This window comes from Mesoplodon densirostris, chromosome 4, assembly GCF_025265405.1.
Source record: "Mesoplodon densirostris isolate mMesDen1 chromosome 4, mMesDen1 primary haplotype, whole genome shotgun sequence".
NCBI classification, from domain to species: Eukaryota; Metazoa; Chordata; class Mammalia; order Artiodactyla; family Ziphiidae; genus Mesoplodon; species Mesoplodon densirostris.
Genome location: NC_082664.1, coordinates 120,033,377 through 120,057,932, shown reverse-complemented (window position 1 = coordinate 120,057,932; position 24,556 = coordinate 120,033,377). Strand labels below are relative to the sequence as shown.

The window sequence follows — 24,556 nt, the reverse complement described above, 5'->3', positions numbered from 1 at the left end:
ACAGCCTAGATCCTGTAGCTGGATCCCAACCCTGACCCTGAGTCCTTTTCTGGATCTCCCGGGCTTACCTACCCTGTGTCCCTTCATGCCCCCTAGGCTGCTTGGGAGGCTGGTGCCTAAGGTTGGCTCCCAAGAAGCATTCAGCGAGATTTCAGAGAGATTCTTCCCTGGGTTCTCAGTGACATGAGGAAGAAGAGGGATTAGAGAAAGGAGAAAGGAGAAGGGAAAAGGTGGAGAAATGGCCCTGATTTAGCCTGACCCTGGAAACCTGGCCCTGGAGCCTTTCAAGTCTCCATCGCTCATGGGCTTCCTCACCTAGTGTCTGAATCCTGGGTCCCCCCTAGCTGGCCTCCCGGGAAAAGGTGTCACCCCCAGGAGAGCACATTTGTGCAGCTGCTCTCACACGGCCAGAAGGGGTGAAGACCCTGTCATGACCACCCCTCCAAGGAGTTGCTAAGACTTGAGGACACAGCTTGGGATTCTCTCTGTTCTTTGGCCTCGGGAGTGACCCACTGACTTCCAGGTGTGGGTGTAGATATTGGGTGGGGGCTACAGTGGGGCTGGGGGTTCAGCTCTGAGCTCTGGGGTCCATAGGAGATGAACAGCTACCGGCGGGCCATGCAGAAGATGGCAGAGGACATCCTGTCACTACGGAAACAGACCAGCATCCTGGAGGCAGAGAACCAAATGCTGAGGAGCCAGCTGAGCCAGGAGCGGGTAGAAGAGGAGCCAGACATCACTGACAGAGCCCAGAACCTGGGTGAGGGCATACAGGCCACCAAGGGAACAGGGTGGTGGGAGGCTTTCCCAGGACACAGGCTAGTAGGAGCCTGGCTGGGTCCTCTCTGAGATGGGAAACTGAGAGTCCAGTCCTGTGTCAAGCCCCAGGACTGAGAGACACCCCCCCCGCCCCCCAACTATGCCAATTTGAACTGGGAGGTGCCTCCTCCCTGAGCCAGCTCCTCCTCCACCAGCGTCCGTGAAGCAGAAACTGCTGCTGAGTGAGCTGGACATGAAGAAACTGAGGGACAAGGTGCAGCATCTGCAGAATGAGCTGATCCGAGTGAGCCTGGGCTTGGAAGGCAGAGGGGAAGGGGGCTCGGGAGGGAGCGTCTGGAGAAGCATCTGCGGCTAGAAGGGAGAGGGACGTAGGGGCCAGGTTGCCAGGGCAGTGGAGGACTGAGTGGCCTGGGGTGGACCCTAAGGGTCAAGGGCACCCCTGCTTTCCCCCCTTTCCCCTCCCTCCCCCACCATCAGAAGAATGACAGAGAAAAGGAGCTGCTCCTCTTGCACCAGGCTCAGCAGCCACAGGCGGCGCTGCTGAGGCGATACGAGGACAAGCTGCAGCAGATGAAGGCGCTGGAGGAGACCGTGAGGCACCAGGAGAAGGCAGGTGCCAGAAGGGCCAGGCTGCCCAGGCCCAGCCACACACGGGAAGGTGTGAAGCCCCTAGGCCATCCCAGGCTCTGTGCTCTGCCCTCCAGGTGATTGAGAAGATGGAGCAGGTGCTGGAGGACAAGCTGCGGCAGAGGAACCAGCCCCTGCAGAACAAGCTGCAGGGAAAGCCCAATGTCGGTGAGCCTTCTCCCCGGCTTTTGTCCCATCCCTGGAGGCCCTGCCTTCTTGGAGCCTCTCAGTTTCAGGAGCACCTTCAAACTGCAGCAGAGGGTGCTTGTTCCCCTCAGTACTCCATCAGGCACTGAGCACTTCCAGAGGTCCCCCAAGCTCCCTTCTCCTGTCAGGGAGTCCCTCAGAACACATGGAGGGGACAGTGTGTGAGTCATGCTAGAAACAGGCTCAGACCTTCCAGAAGATGCTCTGAGATTAGAGCAAGCAGAGATGGGCTACCTGCAAAGAGGGGCTGTCTGGGGCAGCAGTTCCCAACCTCTGAACTCCAGGACCCTTCAAATTATTTGCTCATCTCCCTGTATCTTCAAAGAGTCTACTTCTATAAAACACACAAAACAATTTTGGTTAAATCAATGATTTGCTTTCTCCACTGATGTTAACCAAAGCCATCTAGAACTGCCAATCAGAGGCAGCTCTGATAAGCAGGAAAGAACCAGGTCACCCCGCATCAGGCCAGCCCAAGCAGAGGATTTCTGTGCCACCTCACTGGGGACCCCTGTGAGCCCAGCCCTGTGTCAGCCTTCACTGCGTGGGGGTGTCGGTAGGGGGCATTTTTGAAGGTCTTTAAGAAACAAAGAAAGCTGGGCCCACCTTTCAGGAACCCTGAGGTTAGGGTGAGAGATGAGAAAGCAACCTAGGGAGGGGAAACAGCCAGGCACAGGCCTGGGGAGTGACGATGCCAGGAGCAGAGGAGGGAGGAAAATAGAGGTGAGGAGCTGAAACAGACCCAGGACAAATGGCGGGGGAGTGATCAGAGAGAACGTTGGGGTCAGGTTCTAAAGAGCCTCGAACGATGGCCTGAGGAGGAGTGTGGACCTGATCCCACGGGCAGTAGGGAGCCCTTGAAGGCTTGGGAGCAGAGGAGGGGCATCAAGAACTAAAACGCTGAGGCAGATTGGACCAGGGACAGGGAGTCAGGAAAGCCCATCTCATGAACATCTATGGCCACATCCCACAGCCTTCCCCATGCTCTCAGCCTCTGGCCTTCCCCCGGGTCCAACGGGAGAGAATCTGCCTGTTGACCTTTACTCAATGCTGCTGGCGGAAAACTCGAGGCTGCGGGCAGAGCTGGACAAGAACCGCCACCAGTCGGCCCCCATCATTCTGCAGCAGCAGGCCCTGCTGGTAAGAGCCACCAACACAAGCTTGGCCTGGGCCTGCCTGCGCAGGTCACCAGGCACCCAGAAGTCACTCAGGCACAATCCAAGTTGAAGCCCAAGACCAGGAGCAAGGTTTCCCAGGGTCTCCAATGTGCCTGGAGTCTCCTAGAGAGCCTCTGGCTCTCAGGCCTTGGCTCCTTTCCCCTGGGGAACACACATGAGTCTGAAAGCTTCACCCTTACCCTCATTTAGCATCCTGGGAGAGAAAGCAATCCCCTAACTGACCCCTGACCCCGTTTGCCACCTGGCTGCCCTGCAGTTGGGCTCCAAACAGGCCTCTCAGAACTCCATTCTGGAGCCTTTCCTGGGATTGGTACAGCCTTGGGGAGCTCTTTTCCCCCATCCCAGGTGGACCCTGGGGAGTTGAGAACAAGAGGAGACCTGGCAGAGAGGCTGCAAGAGACAGATGGCCCAGGCCACTGCAAGGGTACCCTGCCCACATAGGTGGGTGTCCCTGGCCCCTCCCTACCTCCGAGGCTGTTGCAGGTGCCTCTGCTTTATGCAAACCCGAAGACAGAACATTTGGAATTACAAAAGCAGGGTGGGCTGGGCACAGGAGAGTTTTTCTCTTCATCCCAGGACTCGCAGGAGGTGAGTTCTGTTTGAAAGCACACCTGATGCATGGACATCCATGTAAAGTGCGGAGGACGGGGAGCCCTTGCTTTACAAATAGATCCTTCACTTTACAAAATGACCCCCAGCTCAAGATCCCTTTCTGTGCACTAACCTAGTGTTCCCTGGTGCATTTTACATTTAAAAATTGGTGTGCAAAAATTTCATACAGTCAAAATATGTGGGGAGAACAACTGTGAAAAAGGCACATGCCTGGTCTAAAACTCCGGGCAGGGGTCTGAGGCTCATTGGCTTCAGGGTCTTTGGCCCTGGGTCTGAGGCTCTGCATCGGGGAGCTGATTTTGGAACTCAGACCGGGCTGATTTCTCCCTCAGTGTCACCTGGCCTCCTGAGCTCACATAGCTACAGCCCGCAGTGGGGACCATGTGTGAGTTTCTGCTTTGCCCACAGGATCTTCTTGCCAATAATTCAGACAAGTTTAACCTCCTAGCCAAGCTGGAACATGCTCAGAGCCGGATTCTTTCCCTGGAAAGCCAGGTAGGTGAGGTGCAGGGGTCACACAGGCCAGATGGCCTCACCACTCAGCCTGAGACCAGGCTCAGCCTCTGTGTTTCAGAAGGATCGGGGCTCTGTGTGTGAGGAGGGTCCAGACTCCATGTTTGAAGAGGGTTGGGGTCCATTTGTGACTAGGGCCGAGGCTCTGTGTTTGGAAAGGATCAGGGCTCTATGTGTGAGGGGGGTCAGGACTCAATTTTTGACCAGGATTGGGGATCCCTGTATTTGGAGTGTCAGGGCTCCCTGTTTAACCACATGTTTGGACTCAGTGGGTACGGCGGGTCGGGGCTCAGTCTGCATCCAGGGTCAGGGCTCCATTTGTGACCAGGATCGGTGCTCCATGTGAGAAGAGGGCCGAGACTTTGTGTGTGATCAGGGTGAGGGCTCCGTGTGTGTCGGGTTGGTGATCAGTGTTTGTCTACGGTCAGGACTCCCTCCCTGTGTGAGGAGGGTCTGGGCTCAGTCTGCATCCAAGATCAGGGCTCCCTTTGTGACCAGGGTCAGGGATTTGTGTTTCAGGGGGGTCTGGGCTCTGTGTGTGACCAGAGTCAGAGCTGCATGTTAGAGAAGGGCTGGGGCTCTGTGTGTGAAGAGGGTCGGGGCTCCCTTTGTGACCAGGGCCGAGGCTGCACGTCTGAGAAGGGTTGGCGCTCATCGTGAGGAGTGTTGCAGCTCCGTGGTTGAGGACTGACGGGACTCTGCGTGTCAGGAGGGTCAGGGCTCATTGTGACCAGTGTTGGAGCTCCGTATGTTGGTGGAACCCAGAGAAGGTCCATCAGTCATATTCAAACTGTCATTTGGTCCACCCACCCTCGTTATCCTAAGGTCTCTTGGGAAGGTAGCAGGCCCACGTTGCCCAGGGTTTTGCTTTCTGCTCAAAGAGCAGGCTGAGGTTTGGGCTGTCCCAGCTCTCAGGGATGGGCGCTGCTGCCCAGTGGTTCTCCATCTGTGTCTCTTCATGTCTATAGTTAGAGGACTCAGCTCGATGCTGGGGACGAGAGAAGCAGGACTTGACCACACGGCTGCAGGAGCAAGAGTATGGCTTGAGGACCCCTTCCAACACGATCATCACAGATGAGTCCGTGAGTGATCCCTCTGGAGGACCTCTGTGGGGTTCGGGGGGTGGGTCCGGCAGCCACACCCCCCCACCCCCCGAGTCACTGGACCTTGTGAAAACCTGTCCAGGGGGCCCTGCTCCCTGGCTGGTAGTCAGAAGACCTGGGCTCAACTTCTGCTCAGTGACCAGCCGAAGCCCCTACCCCATCTCAATCCCCCGCCTGTCTAAGGGGAATAGAGAACCCTGCCAAGACACCCCCTCCCCTTCGGGTGGTGATGAGTATCAAAAAGGAGGGGCTGTGGGGCTTCCCTGGTGGCGCAGTGGTTGGGAGTCCACCTGCTGATGTGGGGGACGCGGGTTCGTGCCCCGGTCCGGGAGAATTCCACATGTCGTGGAGCAGCTGGGCCCGTGAGCCATGGCCGCTGAGCCTGCGCATCCGGAGCCTGTGCTCCACAACGGGAGAGGCCACAGCAGTGAGAGGCCCGCGTAACGCAAAAAAAAAAAAAAAAAAAAAAAAAAAAGGAGGGGTTGTGGTTGACAGTTTGCCCACAAGGGCATTTCTCAAATGCTGTGGCACTGGCTGTACTTTAGGACTGGATTTGCTCATGGGTAGAGTAGCCGTGGCCCCCTCTGCACTCCACAGTGCCTAAGATTTTCCCATAAACACGCACTTCTTGGGCCACTGCAGTGCTACAGACCTGCCAGAGGTGGGGGGCATGTTGCCAGAGAGAAACACTGCCAACTGCCCAAGAACAAATAGGCTTATTCACAACTGTACCTCAAGCTCAGCCCTGGGCCACCCAGCCCCCCAAAGCAAACCCCCTGATTGCTTCCGCTGTTGAACCATCAGTACTCTGCTCATTTCCAGCCTGCTGGAAAGGCCTGAAAAGGATGGGGGAACTGGGTGGAACACAGGCCTACCTTTGCAAACTCACCCGCTGAGCCCTGGAGACTTTGACAGAAATTAGGTATGACCTGCTGCGGTGAAATGGGCTTGGAAATCTTTGAGAAGTCATTTTATTGAGTCACCCTGCTGGGGACAGGGGCATACTCACTTCATCTTGCTTTGCCCACCACAGAACCCCTCCACCCTCTCCAAGAACCAAAGGCGACCCTCCAAGCTGGACCCCTTGATGCCCAGCTCATAGACTAAGCTCAACAAGCTCTCTAAATCCCAGCAGACTGAGTCCTAGCAGACCTCAGTCTTGGAGCAGGCCTCCCTCTCTGTGTACTGAGGAGTCTCAGCCCCACTCCCTAAAATGACTTTATTAAACGCTGTAGGTCAGTGAGCATATGCACCTCTTTCACTGAGCAGGGCAGCCTGAGGTGCCTTAGCTTCCTCCTTCCAGACCCCACTCTGGGCCTGAGTCCTCTGCTGTAGCCCTATAGCCTCCTGCCTGTCCCAGGAGCTACCATCTTTGGAGAGCCAGAGGCCATAGTAGACCCCAGACAGGGGGCGGGTGGGGGTGGGGGAGGAGAGGCCTTCCAAAGCAGGATCCAGGGAGACAAGGCCTGTCCAGACCTCTGGAAGAACTGAGACCACCAGAGGCGAGCTGGTGTGAGAGGCTGGAACTTCCTACCTGCACCCAAACATCTATCATATCTGAAACCCTTTTTTCAAGTTTGGTTTATCTGTTTCTTGGGAAGGGAAAGACTTGAAGCCTGCCTGTAACAATCAGTTACATGTTAGTATAAAATACCCCATTTGCCAGAGCTAGGCTGAGCTGGGAATATTGTGTCTAAATGTGTCCAGGGACAGAAAAGCAGGTAGGGCCAGAAGAAAGAGCCCTCCACTGAGAGTTAGGAGGCCTGGCTTCTAGCTACAAGCATGCTGTGTGACCTTGGGTGACTCAAGCAAGCTCTCTGGGCTTCATTTGCCCCAGCTATCCCCAAAGAGCTTAACATCCTTGACAGGCCCTTTTCAACACTATTTCCAAGCAAAGATGATTCAAGCCTGGAGAAAGGAAAGGAAGCAGGAAGGAGAGAGAAAGACAACAAGGAAGGGGATTGTGATGAGGAAAAGCAGAAAGGCTCCAAGAATGGATTCAGAACATGCAGATCCTGGGAGAAGAGGCCAAGCCAGCTGGGCTGCTGTCCCTAGCGGCACTAGCCCCCCGTCTAACTGAAGAACTTAGACTTGGGTAGCCAAGGGCCAGGAAGGATCAGGTACCTGGTCAAGTCAGGAGTCATGAAGCTCAGAGGGGGTTAAGGTGGCCGAAACTGAGACCATTGTCAGGCAGTCCAAATAATGTACCAAAGACTCTGCCCCAGTCTCCCTGCCTAATGCCCGGAGCTTGGACAAGTGGGCACGTCCCGCTGGAGCAGGAAGTTAAGGCCTGGGGAAGCCCAGAGAAGAGTCAGGTTGGGTAGAGGAAGCATGCTGTCCTCTTGTCCCCAGGGTCGGTCACCTCACGCCAGCCCGTCACCCACAGTCTCTTCACCACATCGTCCCTGGACATGCCCAAGACTCTGGCTGGACCTTGGCAGGAAGTCCTCATGACCCCACAGGGAATTCCCACCCAGGGCTCAGCCAAGCAGAGCCCTATACGAGCCTCCTGATAGGTGGGCCTGCCCTGGTAGCCAAGATTGGCCCACACCTCTCAGGCTGCCCTGTACTCTCAACAGAACTCTGCCAAGTTCTTTGTCCCTCTGCCTGCTGCTCCAGTAGCTCCTGGTGCAGCGGCAATAGTCCTCCAACAACTCTGCCTCACACCCAACCGGGCCAGCAGGGAGGCTGATCCTGCTGGCTCCTGAGCTGCTGTAGGTGGGTGGGTCCCAGCAGAAACGGTGTCAAGTGCAGCTGCCTTGGGTTCCCCATTCACGCTCAGATCTATTTGCTGATCTGGGTCAGGGAGCATCTCTACAGGAGTGATGGATACCTTAGGGGTCAGATGGAAATGAAAACACTTTACAGAGTTCAGCCGTTTATTGCCTTCATGGGATGGGAGAAGAGGGGGAAGAGGTGGGGTGAGAGAGGGGTGCCTCAGCTGAGCGCCAACTCCATCTGGTCAGAGCTGGCCAGAAAGGAGCAGGGCTGGGGACCAAGCACTGGAGATGCGAACACTTCCATGGGCCCCACCCGCTCCGGCCATCCTCCCACACCCCTGCTAGCCTGATTGGCGGAAAGGGCAGTGCCCACCCTCTCCAGTCATGCCTGGGGTGGGTCCTGGTTGAAGGGCTGGAAGACAAGGAAGATGGGCTTGTCGGGCATCAGGATGAGGTTGAATATGGTGTCCACATCACTGAGATGCTGCAATTCAACCTTGAAGTTCTCCAGAATCTGAGAAAGAGGGGTTGTGGGCTTAGGAGAGAGGCAGGGAGGGTCTGTCTCCCCCAGGCCAGGCTTATTCACCTGTGAGCAGTGCCTGTTGAGTGTGATCTGAGAGGCTCCAAGGGGTCGACTGCCAGCTCCTACTGAATCCTGCGCAGAGCCTGAACACTCCACTAGTGCTTTGCCCCTTGGTTCAGGCTTTCACTTTGGTTTCTACAAAACCTTTCCCACCCCACTCCCGTCCCATCACCACTGTGGGGAACATATGACCAGGGAGCACCAGTGGGTGGTGAGTGGATTTGCCCAGAGAGGAGACAGCAGGGGATTGTGGAGGAGGGGCGACAAAGTAATGGGAGACAGATGTCCCCAGGCTTGACTCACATGGATGAGGAAGAGGGTCATCTCGAGCTCAGCAATCCGCCGGCCCACACACTGCCGTACACCCCAGCCAAAGCCCAGGTTCCGGAAGTGGATGAGGTCCCTGTCTTTACCCAGCCACCTGGTTGGGTCAAACTTGTCCGGATTCGAGAAGAAGGCAGGGTCTCGGCCCATGGCATAGATGGCCACTTGCACCAATGTCTGGGTACACAGTGAGCAGAGATCTGAGTAGGCCTCACCTCCTCACAGCCAGGAGCATTACGCAGCATCTCCACTCCCAGTCCCTAGCCTGGCTACCCAACTGTGCAGCACAGGATGCTGCCCACTATGTGACCTTGAACGAGGCCTCCCCCCCTTCCCTGAACCTCGCCCATTAAATGGGCGTGACTGAAGACACTAGGCCAGGCACGGCCCAAGGGATTGTCCTGCCCCTTTCCTCAGCACCAGAGGGTCCCCAGAGACCCAGGCAGCCAGTGAGATCTCCCTCCTAACCCTACATTCCATCAACTTTCCAAAGACCATCACCCACTGTGTCCACCACCTCTGTCCTTCGTTCGGACTTGGACCACTGCCACCAAGGACCCCACCAGCCAGCTCCAGGAAGAAAGGCAGGACAGAAGCCCCCATCGCTCCCATCTGTACACAACTGCAATCTGCCCCTGGCCTCGTCTGTCTGACTGACAGAGCCTGCAGCCCTCCTGCTGCACCTACCTTGGCAGGAATCATGTAATCTCGAAGAACCAAGTCACTTGCGAGGTATCTCTGTAGAGTCACGGAGATGGGGTGGAGTCTGCCAGTGAAAAGCATTCAGAAGCTGATGCCCTAAGGCCTGGACGAAGCCCTGCACCTAGCATGGCATCTCAGCCCCAGCTGCAGCACCCTGGAGGACCTGGAGGCAGGACCCTTCTCCCTATTCCCAGCTATCTTCCCCAGACTTCCCACTTCCTGCTACCAGTCTCCTCCACCAGCCCATTCTTGTAACCCTGTGTGCAGGCACCACCCTGACCCTGCCCAGGGACTTGTGGCGGGGGGGGGGGACAGGCATAGGTGGGGGTGGGCTTGCCTCAGTGTCTCCTTGATACTAGCTTTGAGGAGCGGGACCAATTGCAGCATCTTGCTTATGTCTCCCTGGGCCTGGCGCCGGGCATTCAGGACCTCCTCCCGTAGCATGTCCTGCACATTCAGGCTGCGTGCCATCTCATACAAGTGCCATTGCAATGTCATGGATGTCTGGCAGGGAGTGTGAGGGTACAGAAAACCAAGAGGACAGGTCACTCCTGGGGCACCTAGACCCAGGCTAAATTTTCGTTGCCAAACACCTCTCCCCACCCTTCTCCCAGTATCCAGAAACCACCATCCACAAAATACAAAACACAATTCAGAAGGCAAATGTCCAAGAAGCCTTTCTTGTGGCCCAGGCAGGAATGTTTGGGGCAGAACTTGTCCCTGCCCTCCCCCTCATGTCACCAGAGCCCACCCATCTCCCCAGCCACTAGAAGGTCATCCACAAAGCTAATGCCTTCTTCCAAAGGACTCCAGAGGCCCTAAGAGGCCAAATCCTACTTCTGTAACAGTTGTACTTCTGAATGATTGCCATTCATCTTGAAATGCCTGTTAAATGACCAGCCCTCTCCCCAGTAGAACTTCCCCCTAAACTTAGCATCTGCCTATAGCAGCATAGCGTAAAGTGAGGCTCAAAAATGCTGAAACCAGAACAACCAGACCTGTTTTCTATCAGTATTGCAATTAGCACGTGGTATATACTGAGATTAACCAGCTAATCTCAGTATTAGCCCAAGGTCGTGACTGTTAACTTTCACTGAAGGTATGAGCGCCCCTCATCAAGCCCCACAGCTCAGATTCCTCAGTGGTGAGACCCTAGGCTGGGACAGCCCTCTGCCCTAGGGCTAGGACACGAATTGTCGGCATATTATCTTACCAAGGACCATATTTTGGTCCAAGAGGTTTGGACATGCTCCTTCTTCTTCCCAGCAGAAACAATTGTGAAAAAACGCCATCCAGTCACTTCCTGGCTTGAAATCCTTGCCTGGCTCCCTGGAGTCCCGAGATCAAGTCCAGAGGCTCTGACTGGACCCATGGACCTCCTCCAACACTTGCCTGTTGCTCCCAGCCCACCGCCACCTCTCTCCAACATGCTCCTCATGCTCTAGCCACACTGAGCTACACACAGCTCCTGAAGCCCAGAAATCTTCCTCACGCTGCTCCCTTTTCCTACAATTCCCTTCCCCAACCTAGGAAGCAAGTGTGTACTCCTTCCTCAAGGCTCAGATCAAATGCATGTATTTGTCTCAGTACTTCCAAGGCTTGACACAGAATGGGTACTCAGGAGATACTTGTAGTATCTTGTACTTGTACAAGTATACTTGTAGTCAGCTAAGTTACTAGCTGTGTGACCTTGACGAAGTTCCTTAACCTCTCTGTGCCCCAGTTTCCTCATCTGAAAAAGGGTTGTTTGTGAATCCTAAATGAATTAACACATGTGAAAAACTTAGGACCCTGCCTGCCATATAGTACTCGCTTAATAAATGTTACCTAAGAATAATAGCTGCTTTGGTGCAGGTGAGCTTTTTTCGGAGATCTCTTCTACATGACTGACAATGAACTACATTTAAAATATGCTCAGTGGGATAGGGAGGGTGGGAGGGAGGGAGACGCAAGAGGGAAGAGATATGGGAACATATGTATATATATAACTGATTCACTTTGTTATAAAGCAGAAACTAACACACCATTGTAAAGAAATTATACTCCAATAAAGATGTAAAAAATAAATAAATAAAATAAAATAAAATAAAATATGCTCAAAGGCTCCATCTGCAGCCCAGGGACAGAAACGCCTCCATTAGAGTACAATGTAAATATGATACCTAGGGGGGCTTCCCTGGTGGCGCAGTGGTTGAGAATCTGCCTGCTAATGCAGGGGACATGGGTTCACGCCCTGGTCTGGGAGGATCCCACATGCCGTGGAGCAACTAGGCCCGTGAGCCACAACTACTGAGCCTGCGTGTCTGGAGCCTGTGCTCCACAACAAGAGAGGCCGCGATAGTGAGAGGCCCACGCACCGCGATGAAGAGTGGCCCCCGCTTGCCACAACTAGAGAAAGCCCTCACACAGAAACGAAGACCCAACACAGCAAAAATAAAATAAATAAATTCATAAACTCCTACCCCCAACGTCTAAAAAAGAAAAAAAAAACAAGGAGAACCATTAAAAAATAAAAACTGAATGGTTAGGTTCTCCTTTAAAAAATAAATAAATGGATAGATAGATAGATAGATAGAAAGATACCTAGGAAATCAAGTTATTCACCTAAGCATGACACATGCTTCTCCTCAGGCCTGAAATGCTATTCCTCCTCTGTCCTCCTGGCAACAAGCGGAAAGACAAATTGATTTTGTTCTATGGAACACTCTCCCTGTCCTACAAGGCCATGTTAGTCTCTCCCTTCCTCTCCGCGTTGTCAGTACCTGGTACATGCCTCATCGTCCAGCCCTACAATACGGTGAGTTGGTCATCTGTGTCCATGCTACCTCCTTGTCATGGGCTGAATTGTGTCTCTCCCAAATTCATATGTTGAAGTCCTGACCCCCAGCACCTCACAATGTGACTGTATTTGGAGATAGGGCCTTTAAAAAAAAGGTAATTAAGGTAAAATGAGGTCATGTGGGTGGTCCCTAACTGAATAGGACTGGTGTCTGTATAAGAAGAGAAGGAAGACCATGTGAAGATGTAGGAAGAAGACGGCCATCAGTAAGCCAAGCAGAGGGGCCTCAGAAGAAAACAACCCTGCTGACATCTTGATCCAGAACTGCAAGACAATATATTTCTGTGGTTTAAACCACCCAGTCTGTGGTACTTTGTCATGGCAGTCCTAGCAAGCTAATATACTCTTCCTCTCTGAGCCATCTGGGAGATTTGAAGTCTACTATATGCACCTTTATAGTCTCAGTGCCCAAATCATAACTAATAACCACGAAACACTAAAGAATTAACCCTCACTATCACATTAGCTTGAGAAAGTTTAAGGTATTGGAAAAAGGGATGGCACATAAGACAGAGAAGTTTTGACTTTCAAGAACAGAAGTTTCTGGGGCTTCCCTGATGGCGCAGTGGTTAACAATCCGCCTGCCAATGCAGGGGACACGGGTTCGAGCCCTGGTCTGGGAAGATCCCATCATGCTGCGGAGCAACTAAGCCCACGAGCCACAACTACTGAGCCTGCGCTCTAGAGCCTGTGAGCCACAACTACTGAAGCCCGTGTGCGCTAGAGCCCGTGCTCCACAACAAGAGAAGCCACTGCAATGAGAAGCCCGTGCACCACTACAAAGAGTAGCCCCCGCTTGCCGCAACTAGAGAGAGCCTGCGCACGGCAATGAAGACCTGACACAGCCAGAAATTAATTAATTAATTATTTTTAACAAGGACTTGGCCATCCAGGACCATAAAAAAAAATTACAGAACAGAAGTTTCTGGGGTATTGTTCGACCTCTGGGAGACACCACAGATGATGCCTTCAGACATCAGGGGCAGCTTTTCTGAGGTCCTGCCTTCCTCCCTGACGCGGAGTGAGCTGTGTCACCCACCTGTGCCTAGTCACTCCCTCCTCAGAGGCAAAGAAAAAATCGTGGATGAGCCTCAAGGCATGCTCCATGCATGACCAGCTTGACCTCACCCTCCTAGGAGATTAGTATCTAGGAAGTAGAGTCAAGAGAGGGAGATGCACCCCACGTGGACAGGGTTTCAGACAACGAGGCAGGCTGGGGGGAGGGGGCATAGGGGCACAGGAAGGGACAGGATGTGTCCCTACAGCCACCTCACTGTGTCCTCACCGTGTCCACGCCCCCTGCAAGCATCTCCGTAATGTTGGCCTTGACATCCTCAGAGAGCAGCTTGTCATTTCCCAGGAGCCGGTAGAGGATACCTGGGTAATTGGTGAACTCTCTTTTCCGTCTCAGGTCCCAGTAGAAGTTCTCGGTGTATTTTTCAGCTGTGGGGCAGGAAGAAAGAAAATAGAGTGAGGCCAGGACTTCCCTTGTGGTCCATTGGTTAAGAATCTGTGCTTCCACTGCAGGGGACACAGGTTAGATCCCTGGTTGAGGAACTAAGATCCTGCATGCCGTACCATGCGGCCAAAAAAAAAAAAAAAAAAAAAAAATAGAGTGAGGCTCTCTGCAGAGGGGAGGGAAGGAGCATGATCTCTGGTGGGAGGTGGTACAGGGGCTTGGGGATTCTAGAGCCCTGCCCTTTCTAGGCTGCCGTCTTTCTGAGCAGCACTCTCTGCTGAATCCTCCATATCTGTTTTTTTGATTTATTGACCACAGCTCTTTGGGGTAAGTGCTATCATCCCCATTTTACAGATAAGGAAACAGAAGTCCATCTAAGATAATGACTTGCCCAAGGTCACAAAGGTGTCAGGGGCAGGGGTAGGATTTGACTCCAGGCCTGGCACCTTCACCACATCCCAATCAGCCTTCTCCACCCTTTACCAATCTCTCTCACCAAAGTCCTACTCTGTCACCAAGCACAGCCGTGTCTGAAATACTGGTGCTTAACCCATGTTGGGAATCATGGGCTCCTTGGAAGAATACGATGGACCTCTTAAATCCTGTTTCTCCAGAAAAATCTAATCATCCCCATTAGCCAGCCTTCAGCCCACCATATTCAGGGGTTCCTGGGCTTTCCTGATGCCCATCCCTGCCCACCAGAGGGTGGGCTTTCTACATGGCAAGCCAGTGCTCATTGACATAACTTGGGACAAAGAGGCAGGCTGAGATCTGGAGCTTCCAGCTGACTTTCTCTCTCCCTCTGTCTCTTTCTCCCCACTCCCCCAAACCTCATCCCTGCCAACCGAGGCCTGGATTTCCCATCTCCTGAGGTAGACAGGGCTCTCCTGGCCCCCACATATGGCTGCCCAGGGTACAACCCTCACCTTTATTGAAAATTATGTCCCACGCGGCTACATGGTCTCTCCAGGTCTTGGTCCTGAACAGACGGAACAGGTCTGGAGGGAGGTTGAGCATGGGGACACTGGTGTGGAACATCTGGTAGACGGCATCAATGAACTTCTGGGCCTCAGGGTCCACTACTTCATCCAGCATCCCCAGGCGCTCCCCAAACATGACATTGGTGATGGCTGCCGGGGAAGCAAGGTTGAGGAATCTCTTCCAACCCGACCATCTGAGAGCCTCTGCTCCAAGGAAACCATCCCTCCCAACACATAAGAGCCCCTGCACCCAACCTCAGCTTCCTTCAGTAAAGAAACTGAGGCCTGAGTCCCAAAGGGCTAAAATTGCAGGGCTAAGGAAAACTGCCTTTCTGGCGGCCAGTCAGGTCCTTCAGAGGGTCACGTGGCAGACCCTAAAAAGGGATCACTTGAGTGGGAAGCAGAGCCTCCAGCCCAGGCTGGGATGAAACTGCTCGGCCCCTCTTCCCCCAGCACCCACAGCAGCCTCTTGGCTTTCCTCCTGGAAAGAGAGGTTTCTCGTCTATAATTGACCAAAGTGGCTAAATACTTCCTGAAACATGTCAGATGGGTGCCTGGGGGACATCAGTCCCTGGTAATCGGCCATCCAGGGCCCACTCTGGCTGGACATAAGAAGACACAACAACTCCAAGGTTTTCCTACCTCCTGGCTCAGGAATCTGAATGCTGATTTCATGCCAAACTCTGGGTACTCCAAATCTCCTGAAGTGACCACATGAGCCCCCATCAAGCCACAGGGCCTTTGCATGTGTATGTTTCCTCTGCCTATGCTGTCCAACCTCCTTATTCCATCTGGATAACTCTTACACATCCTCCAGTACCCTGCTCGGATTAACCACCCAACCCTCCCCTTCCCTCCCAGACCTCAAAGGGAAGGTCTCTGTCCCAGGAGAGGGAGATTTGCAGAATGAAGGGCCAAGCCAAGCCTGGCTTTTGGAGGGAAGTGGCAACAGGGACCTACACTTTAGAGACTCTTGCCCCCATAGCATGAATCAGATGAGAGCGTGCAGCTCCCCCTGGGTGGCTGAGGGCAGAGAATGTGTTCATGGGCTCATCTCAAGCCAATCCCGACACTTCTTCAGGGTCCGTGTTGGGTCTCTAGGTGGGACGCTGGGTTCTCCCACCCCCAAGACTGTGGCCAGGTAGGTTCAAGCCCCTTACACTCAAAGGCGAAGCGAAACAGGTCTTCCCTGATGTCCCCTGAGAACTTTCCAGAGCCCCGCTGCTTGATGCGTCTGTGCAGGACGCCGACGAAGTCCTGAGACACTGGGTTCAGCAGGGGAATGAAGTTCTTTATGGCCTCTGGAGCCATCACCTCCGTGTTCAGGACCAACCGGTCTTTCTTCCAAGCTCCTGCCTTCCTGAGAAAACATGGGCCCTCGGGCCCTCATGGTCACAACCCCCAGGCCTGGCAAACACAGAGGGGGCTGACTTGGCTCTCCCAGGAGGCTGAGCCACGGCTCAGAGTCCAGCACTCACATCCACGTCCTCCTCTGCCCTCACCTCCTCCCAGCTTCTGCCTGGCCTGGGCGGGGCAGCGGGGAGAGAAGTGGGGAGGTGTGTGACAGGAAAAAAAGAGACTGAAGGAGAACAAACCCCCAGCCCTGCTCTGCTCTCTCTGCTGCTGCTGCTTCAAGCCAGGAAATCATATTCTTAAAGCCTTTAAGCAGCTTTCAAACCCTCTAGTCTTTGCCTCTGCTACAGGCCTGCCCTCCTCACCACTTCCCCTTGCTCCTGGCCAATCTCACCTCCTACCATTCAAGGGCCCCTCTACATCACCTTTTCTGACCCCTGCACAGACACAATTGACCAACCTCTGCACCCCCAACACGTCCCATTACTCACATTGGTGGGGAATCTCAGGTGCCCAGAATAGGGTTAATGCCCATTCTTATTCTCAGCTTATGGCCCATTCTTGAAAATAAATCCATGCAAAGCCCTCTTTGTCGTTTTGGGGCTTTGTTTGTTTACAAGAATGTTATTATAAACTCACCACCCAGCAGAAAAACTAGGAACTTGACAATAACTTACAGATGCCCACCTGGTCCTCCCACATCCTGCCTCCCCAGCTAAGAGGACCACCAACCTGAATCCCTTGTTTGCTTTTGTATATAGTTTTATTTGACCGACATGTATTTCTAAAACATACTTTTTAAAAATGTATACTTGTTTTCAACTTCTTATAAAAGCTGTCATGATTTGGTTTGTTCACTCAGTTTTATATTTCTAGGTATCATCTGTATTGTTGTGAGTCACTGAGTCTGTTCTTTTTGACTGGGATATGCCACTGTCATTCATTCATGCTCCTGTTGGGCATTTAAGTGGTTTCCAGGTTTTTGCTATTATGAACAAGCGTGTTGCAAACATTCTAGTACATGTCCGCCTCGGGGGGCAGGATATTCTTTGGAGTATATCCTTGAGAGCAGAACGGCTGCATTGTAAGCATGTGAATATTCAACTGCAGGAAGTAATGTCCAACCATTTTCCAAAGTGGTGCCATCAGTTTTCAGCCTCACTAGCAAGCTATGAGCATTCTAGTTGCTCTATATCCTCACCAACACTTGCTATGGTCACATTTTAAATTTTTGATGAGCAATTTGGTGGAAAACGGTACCTATTACATTTAAATACACTGATTTGTTCATGTTTCTCACTGTTCCTTTAGGCTATAAGGTACTCACAGTGGCAGGGCCCTGCCCTACTTGTGACCCAGAACCCAGCACAAGGACTGGTACATAGTAGGCACTCAGTGAAATGGGACTTAATGAATGAACCAGTAAATGAGGACTTTTCAAGTTCTTTAATTACTCAGTAAGATCTTCTGCCTGACCATGTCGCTGAAGGTTGGCAGGGCAGTTCACCATCCCCATCATCTGTTTTATGGAGGCAGGAAGATGACAGGGATTTGTCTAGAGGCCCCAGCTAGAAAGAAAAGGCAGGGCACACATGGCCCCAGCCCCTCACCCCCAGCCTCTGCCCTCGCCACAGCTGCCCATCATCTCCCTCCAGCCCCTGGGAGATGGCCCAAGACTCACTTCAACAGGACCCCGATGGGTTTCTGGTAATACTGGTGATAGGCAACCCAGGGTGGGATGTTGTATCGTTCTGGGTTGGGTCCCTCGAACTTAAAGAGAAGGGCCACATCTTCAGGATCGATGATATAAACTGACTCCAAATTGCCGAGCTTCTCTCTGGAGGGGCAGAGAAGGGGTGCTATGATGTAAGGTTTGAGAAGAGCCACGCACACCCTGGGTAATCAGGACACAGGTCTCGGCTCGTCTGTAACTATCTTGTGGCTGACAGCACAGAGCAGACAAGCCTGGGAATGGATCCCATTCCACAACCTCCTCGCTATGTGACCTAAGTCTCTTACCCTCTCTGAGTCTCAGTTTCCTCAGTGGAGATAAATGCAGTACCTGTCTTACAGGATTGCTGAAGGATAAGATGATATGAAGTCTAGGGGTGTGATTCCCATTAGGCATTCTACAAGTGACAGCTTTGTGCTTATCTTACCATCACAGTGGCTCCTGCCTACCTCAGCACATCCCCAAGACTTACCCAGGGCCTTCCATGGACCATCACCTCCTCCGTGTTCATTCTTCCTTTGTGTCCACACTCTCAGCACCCTCCACCCTCTCACCCAGGCAGAGCTCAGAAACATGGCACTTTTGTGGCAGCTTGGAGTGACCCTGTACTGAAGTGACTCCATGTAGCTTGCCAGGCAAGCCAGGCACCGGGCCAGGCAATCCCTTCTAGGCTCTAGGATTGAAGTCCTGGGAGTGGCTGCCCTGCCCCCTGGAATCAGATGTCCAACAAAGTACCTTGTTGCTATTAAAATCAAACTACAGTAAAACATCAGACCCCGGGCATAAATATACCTCAAAGCACTTTGCAGACAGTATTAAAGCACAGCTGTTGTGAAACAACAGAAAATTCTACTTCTCACTTGCATCTGCCTTTTGCATAAGAAAGTTAATTCAACATACCCTTTAAAAAAAAAAAAAAAACGGTCATGAAGAACCTAGGGGCAAGACGGGAATAAAGATGCAGACCTACTAGAGACTGCACTTGAGGACATGGGGAGGGGGAAGGGTAAGCTGTGACAAAGTTAGAGAGTGGTAGTATATATGGACATATATACACTACCAAATGTAAAATAGATAGCTAGTGGGAAGCAGCCACATTGCACAGGGAGATCAGCTCGGTGCTTTGTGACCAGCTAGAGGGGTGGGATAGGGAGGATGGGAGGGAAGGAGACGCAAGAGGGAAGAGATATGGGGACATATGTATATGTATAACTGATTCACTTTGTTATAAAGCAGAAACTAACACACCATTGTAAAGCAATTATACTCCAATAAAAATGTTAAGAAAAAAAGGAATTAAATATATTTATAAATTATGTTCTTAGAGTAAAATAGCAAAATAAAAGATACTTATTTCTAAAGAAAAAAAAAGATACACTTTAAGGTAAAATATCATGTAACATACAGCTATAAGCCAAATTCTCATTCTCTCTCTCTCCCCCCTCCCTCCCCTCTCTTCCTCCCTCTTCCTGGAGAAAGGAGAGGGAGGGGGAAGGGGGAAGGGAAGGTTGGGGAGATGAAAAGAGCACTGCTTTAACCACTGACCCATAGAGACTGGGCCTACCTTCCCCAAGTCTCCTTGGCGAGCCATGACCCCCATTTTTTTTTTTGAATTTTAATTTTCTTTTTTATACAGCAGGTTCTTATTAGTTATCTATTTTATACATATTAGTGTACATATGTCAATCCACGGCCTCCTAGAAAATCCTCTCAGTGTTTTCCCAGCTGCCACACGGCCTCAAACCACTGACTCCATTATAAAAAAAAGCTAAGCAAAGTCCTTGAACTGCTATTGTTATTATCAATTCCACCTCTGGGAATCTAGCCCAAGGCAGCTATCTGACATCAGACAATGATGCCTGATGGATGAGAATGTTCATAGCAAAAAAATGGAAAAGGATATCTAACAGCAAAAAAAAAAAAAAAAGCCTAGAGTGGACTAAATGTCCACTTTAAAGAACTGGCTAAAAAAATATCCCTTATCCATGCTATGGGCTACTATGCTGCCTTTTCAAATTATCTTAAAGTGAGAAAAGAGAAAAGAGAAAAGAAGTCCTCCATACATTGCTATAGGACAACACCAAACAGCATATAAATATATTCACATTCTGAATGGAACATAAATATTATCAAAACTGAGATTGTATCTGATTTCAATTTTTCTAAATTGTTTGATAAAGAACAGGAACAGCCTTGTATTAAGGAAAAATCCACAAAACTTGTGTTTTAAATTCCTCATGTTCGTTTAGAAGTTTGTTATTTCAAGGCTATAGTTAGAATAGTGACACACTGAACTGGAAGTTAGACAATCAGGGTTCCAGCCTTGGCTTTGCCCTGACGAGCCGTGTGACCTTGGTAAGACCCTTCTCCTCTCCGGGCCTCAGTTTCCCCATCTGTAAATTGGGGATAATAGCACCAACTTTAAGGACATGTGCCAAGGCTCAGATGAAAGTGACTCAGAAAATAGAAAGGGGCTAAAATAGAAAGTTCCTACAGGGACTAGGGGCAGGAAGGATGAGGCGGGGAGGAAGAAGGGGATAATGAGAGAGCTCCATGAAGTGAGGTTGGGGATAGAGGCCTGGAAGAGAGAGAAAGAGACACACAGACAGACAAGGAAGAGAGACTCAGGAGCAAACTTCTCCCAAGCCTGACATTCAGCCTGGCGGGGGGCGGGGGAGCGGGGCGGCGCCCTGCCTCCAGCCAGCTGTAAAGAAGGCACTTAAGACTTCAAAAGGCATTGTGGGAGAGGGAGGAAGTGACCCTGACGAGTGAGCAGCTGGTCCCCTACACAAACTAGCCTCCTCCCCCAGCCCACCTATCCAACCAGCTAACATGTCCTACATGCCCTTTCCTCATCTCGACCCTTTCACTTAAAGTAAAAGTAAAGTATTGTCCCTCCTGGTGTCCCCTCTTTGCCCTCAACCATCACCTTCCCCACCTCCCATCCCCCTCACCTATGCTCTCAGAAAAGAACCCAGGTGTGTCTTGAAGCCTACCCACCTTAGAAACTGCTAGACCAGAACAAGTGAGGCCACCCACCAAGGGCAGCCCCCAGGCCCCACCCCCATCCCAGGGCAAGAAGGTGGGGTACACAGTGGTCAAAAGACCAAAGGCCCTTCCTCCTGGCAAGAAGCTAGGCAGATGCTTGGGGAAGAGGGGCTCCAGCCAGGCCTAGTGGAAGGGACAAAATCAGCTGCTCCAGGGCTGCACGGGGCCAAGGGGCGAGGCCAGCGCCCCAGCAGGACAGGGTTCTAGCTGAGTGACCAGGGCAAGAATCCTAACCTCTCTGAACTTCATTCTCTTCTGATAATAGGGATGATAAAATTACCTTGCAAGGTGTCCTGCGGATAATGGATGTAGGGAGGCATTTGTCAGGGCTTGTTCTCTTAGTATTCCCACCTCCCTAAAGTTTCAAAGGGTATAGGACCTGGGGACTGTTGAGGCCTCAGGGCTGGGAAGTGAACCCACTGTCTGGGAAGCCTTATCCCTTCTCCTGCCACCCCCAGGCAGGAAGACATAAAGTCAGAGGTGAACAAGAGCCTGGAATGGGAGGGCAGACCATGTGAGGAGAGGGGAGCACAGCAGGGCTGCGCTATCCCACCAGCCCCCAACCTCTGCCAGGCTTACCTGTAAATGGGGCCATACTTCTGGAAGTTCTGGACGTGGTGATAGTGAATTTTCTGTGAGCCCTTCTCCCTCCAGAAATGGTATAGGTTAAGCCAGCCATTGTCACCAGGGGTGGGGATCTCGTTGAAGGGGCGAGGGTTTTTAGTGGAGATGCTGGCTCCCTCTCCAGTGCCCACCCTGGGATGCCCCAGGCCCTCCCGCGGGGTGCTCAGGAGGGGCTGGCAGCCTCTGACCAGGACTGAGTGGAGGGGAAGCCCCCTGGCCAGCATGCTGCCCCTACAACTGCTCCTACTGCAGCAGGGCCTGATGAGGTGACTCTGGCCCTGGGCCCCTGGGCCCCAGCTTATAACCACCAGCTCAAGGTTAAGCGAGAAGCTGACAAAGCGGTCAGCCTCCCTCCTCCTCCCTCTGGCTCCAGCCCACATAGCCCCTCCCAGACTCGGGTACTGTAAAGAAAGAATGTTGTCCACCACTCCAGTTCTACAAAGATCAAGCCATTAACCACTGCAGTCACCCACCTGAGGGGAACCCCTCCGTGCACCCTGAGGGAGACTTCAGGATGAAGAAAAACAGGAAGCATTTGGATTATACTGGCCCCTAGAGAGTTAAGATGTATATCTAAAGAAAAATTTCCATGCCCCCGGATTCTTGCACCTTCCCCTACATAGAAAAGCACTAAAAGCATTAACTTGAGATGTCTGTTGTTTGTGATTAGCGGTAATCTTTTCATGTTAGGCTACATGGTTTTTTTCCAGCAAAAAAGTCATATGAATCGTGGCTTCTCCCTTACTTCTCTGGAGCAGACCCTCAGAGCTATCTGAAAGGCTGTCTCCTAGGCGATAGTCCTGTAGGGTAGCAACACTTGCCACCCCAAAATGTCTCTTTAGGATGCAGCTTATTTCAAGATGAAAACAATCAAGGCCCAGAAGACTTGGGAAGAGACTGACCTTCCCTTTAACCACTTGAAGAAGTTAGATAGAGGGCCTGTTTCAGGAATCACCAGAGACATCGGCAAAGAATATGGGCTAAGTGTGGTGGGGGAATCTTAGAGACAAGAGACTACCTTGCATCCCAAAGTCTCTGCATGGCCAGCAAACATTTATTTATCAAACATTTGCTTTCCCATCTCCACGTCCCTTCAAAGCCCTAAACCCCTACCTCCGGCATCCTCTTTTGTCTCCAGCTGAAGATGGTGCTTACGGTGACATTTTCAGCTATTTTGGCAAGTTAGTTTTTCTGAGTCTCTCCCATGTATGTGTGTTATTTTTCTTTTTTTAAAGATTTATTTATTTATTTCTGATATGGACCAATTTTAAAGTCTGTATTGAATTTGTTACAATATTGCTTCTGTTTTATGTTTTGGTTTTTTGGCCACAAGACATGTGGGATCTTAGCTCCCCAACCAGGGATCGAACCTGCACCCCCTGCACTGGAAGGCAAAGTCCTAACCACTGGACCACCAGGGAAGTTCCTAGATGTGTTACTAAATTTTGTTTTATTTTCTTCTGATGAGACATCAGTCTCGTGTCAATTTCATTCTTAGACCAGCCAGAAGAACCTAGAAGGGTAGAGGAAAACATCTTCCTCCCCAACAGGTGGCAACGAGGGTGGGATGCAACTTTACTGGCTGGACGCTACTCACTCCAAAGCTGCTACAGTTAAGAGACCCTGGGATAACTGACAAAGGCCCCAGATGTAAGAATTCTTACTATGTCAGTCTCCCGGATCTCTGCCTTCAGGGTCTGTTGGAAACGAGACTGGTGGGTTTTTCTCTTTTCTAAAATAGATCAGCTGGAGAGAATATCTGTGGGCAGCTCCTTGGATTGGGTAACTCTTGGTTTGAAATTTGACAGGGTACCCTTGCTTTGTTGATTCTTCTGCTCCCACAAATGGTCACTGTTTTCCTTTGTCTCTGTTTTTGGTGTCCTTTCTCATAAGGAGGAAAACCATTCAGATGATTAGATTTTCCCTTCATCTTGTTCTATGTCTTGAGAGCTTGGCTTGTAAACCAGTGAGAATAGTCTCTCTGGTCTCTGCCACCTGGAAGGTGCACACATCAGTGTACATTTGGCAGCCTGTTGAATAGACTGGGATTCCTAGCAGTCTCTTTGTCCAGCCATGCCAGCTCTCAGGGGAGTCTGTCATATAGGGTCCCAGTCCATATGGGGGCCTTTGTCATCTCAACCCTCATTGCTTCATTAGTGATGTGACAAAGGTCTTTAATTTCTTAGACTATTTTTGAGACTAAACTTTCTGGATCTTGTGAGGGCTACATCCTTTACACTGTCTTGTAGGGATGCCTCTTGCATCTTATTGGTTTGAGTCACTATTATTACCCTACTTGGCAATGGCCAGACGATGGATCCTTTAAATTGGAAAAACTTCTAAATTGATAAAATATTTTAGAGAGCTCTCATCATAAATAGCTATTTTATTGGTACCTATGAAAAGAACAAACTAAAGGGTGGATACAAGGAAATATAACAACTAATTTTAAGAATGCCCTAATGAGAAAAACAAAACAAAACAAAACAGTTTGGGAAGCCTTATGGAGTTTGGTATCCCAGCTTCCCCTCATAGGGAACAAGGTGGAAATTTTTAAAGGGTTATTTAAAAATAAGGTAAATAAAACAAATATTGAAAATAGTGGAGGGCTTCCCTGGTGGCACAGTGATTAAGAATCCACCTGCCAATGCAGGGGACACGGGTTCAATCCCTGGTCTGGGAAGATCCCACATATATGCTGCGGAGCAACTAAGTCCATGTGCCACAATTACTGAGCCTGCACTCTAGAACACGTGAGCCACAGCTACTGAGCCCACATGCCACAACTACTGAAGCCCGTGTGCCTAGAGCCCATGCTCTGCAACAAGAGAAGCCACAACAATGAGAAGCCCATGCACTGCCACGTAGAGTAGCCCCCGCTCGCTACAACTAGAGAAAGCCCACACACAGAAACGAAGACGGAACACAGCCAAAAATAAAAACAAATAAATAAATAAATTTATTTTTAAAAAAAAGAAAGTAGTGGAATAAAGAGAAATCAGGAAGGGAAGAGTCACTTGGACTCTTCCAGCAGAATGGAAATCTTTAGATGGTTATTAAGAAAAGGGATAAATAAAACAGACATTGATGGGATTAAAACAAAGATTTTAATACAGCATTACCTAATGTTGGATGGGCCAAAGGGACCCCCTATTGATCCCCCCAAACATTA

At 51.2% G+C, this 24,556-nt stretch overlaps 2 protein-coding genes across 2 annotated transcripts in view; one reads left to right on the top strand and one right to left on the bottom strand.

Annotated features, from left to right (window-relative positions):
* Positions 1-6,167, top strand: part of CCDC33 (coiled-coil domain containing 33) — a 118,502-nt gene extending 112,335 nt beyond the window's left edge. The window contains 8 exon segments of the mRNA XM_060096108.1: positions 595-760; positions 975-1,063; positions 1,258-1,389; positions 1,485-1,575; positions 2,588-2,754; positions 3,813-3,899; positions 4,886-4,999; positions 6,054-6,167. Coding sequence (XP_059952091.1) covers positions 595-760; positions 975-1,063; positions 1,258-1,389; positions 1,485-1,575; positions 2,588-2,754; positions 3,813-3,899; positions 4,886-4,999; positions 6,054-6,167 — 960 coding nt within the window.
* A 1,955-nt stretch (positions 6,168-8,122) lies between these two features.
* Positions 8,123-21,608, bottom strand: LOC132487473 (cholesterol side-chain cleavage enzyme, mitochondrial). The gene is made up of 9 exons (XM_060095159.1): positions 21,340-21,608; positions 17,662-17,817; positions 15,788-15,987; positions 14,574-14,777; positions 13,474-13,631; positions 9,687-9,853; positions 9,335-9,413; positions 8,627-8,824; positions 8,123-8,254 (listed from the first exon to the last, which is right to left on the bottom strand). Exons 1-9 carry the CDS (start codon positions 21,606-21,608, stop codon positions 8,123-8,125), a joined length of 1,563 nt encoding a protein of 520 aa, XP_059951142.1.
* Between the last annotated feature and the right edge of the window lie 2,948 nt (positions 21,609-24,556).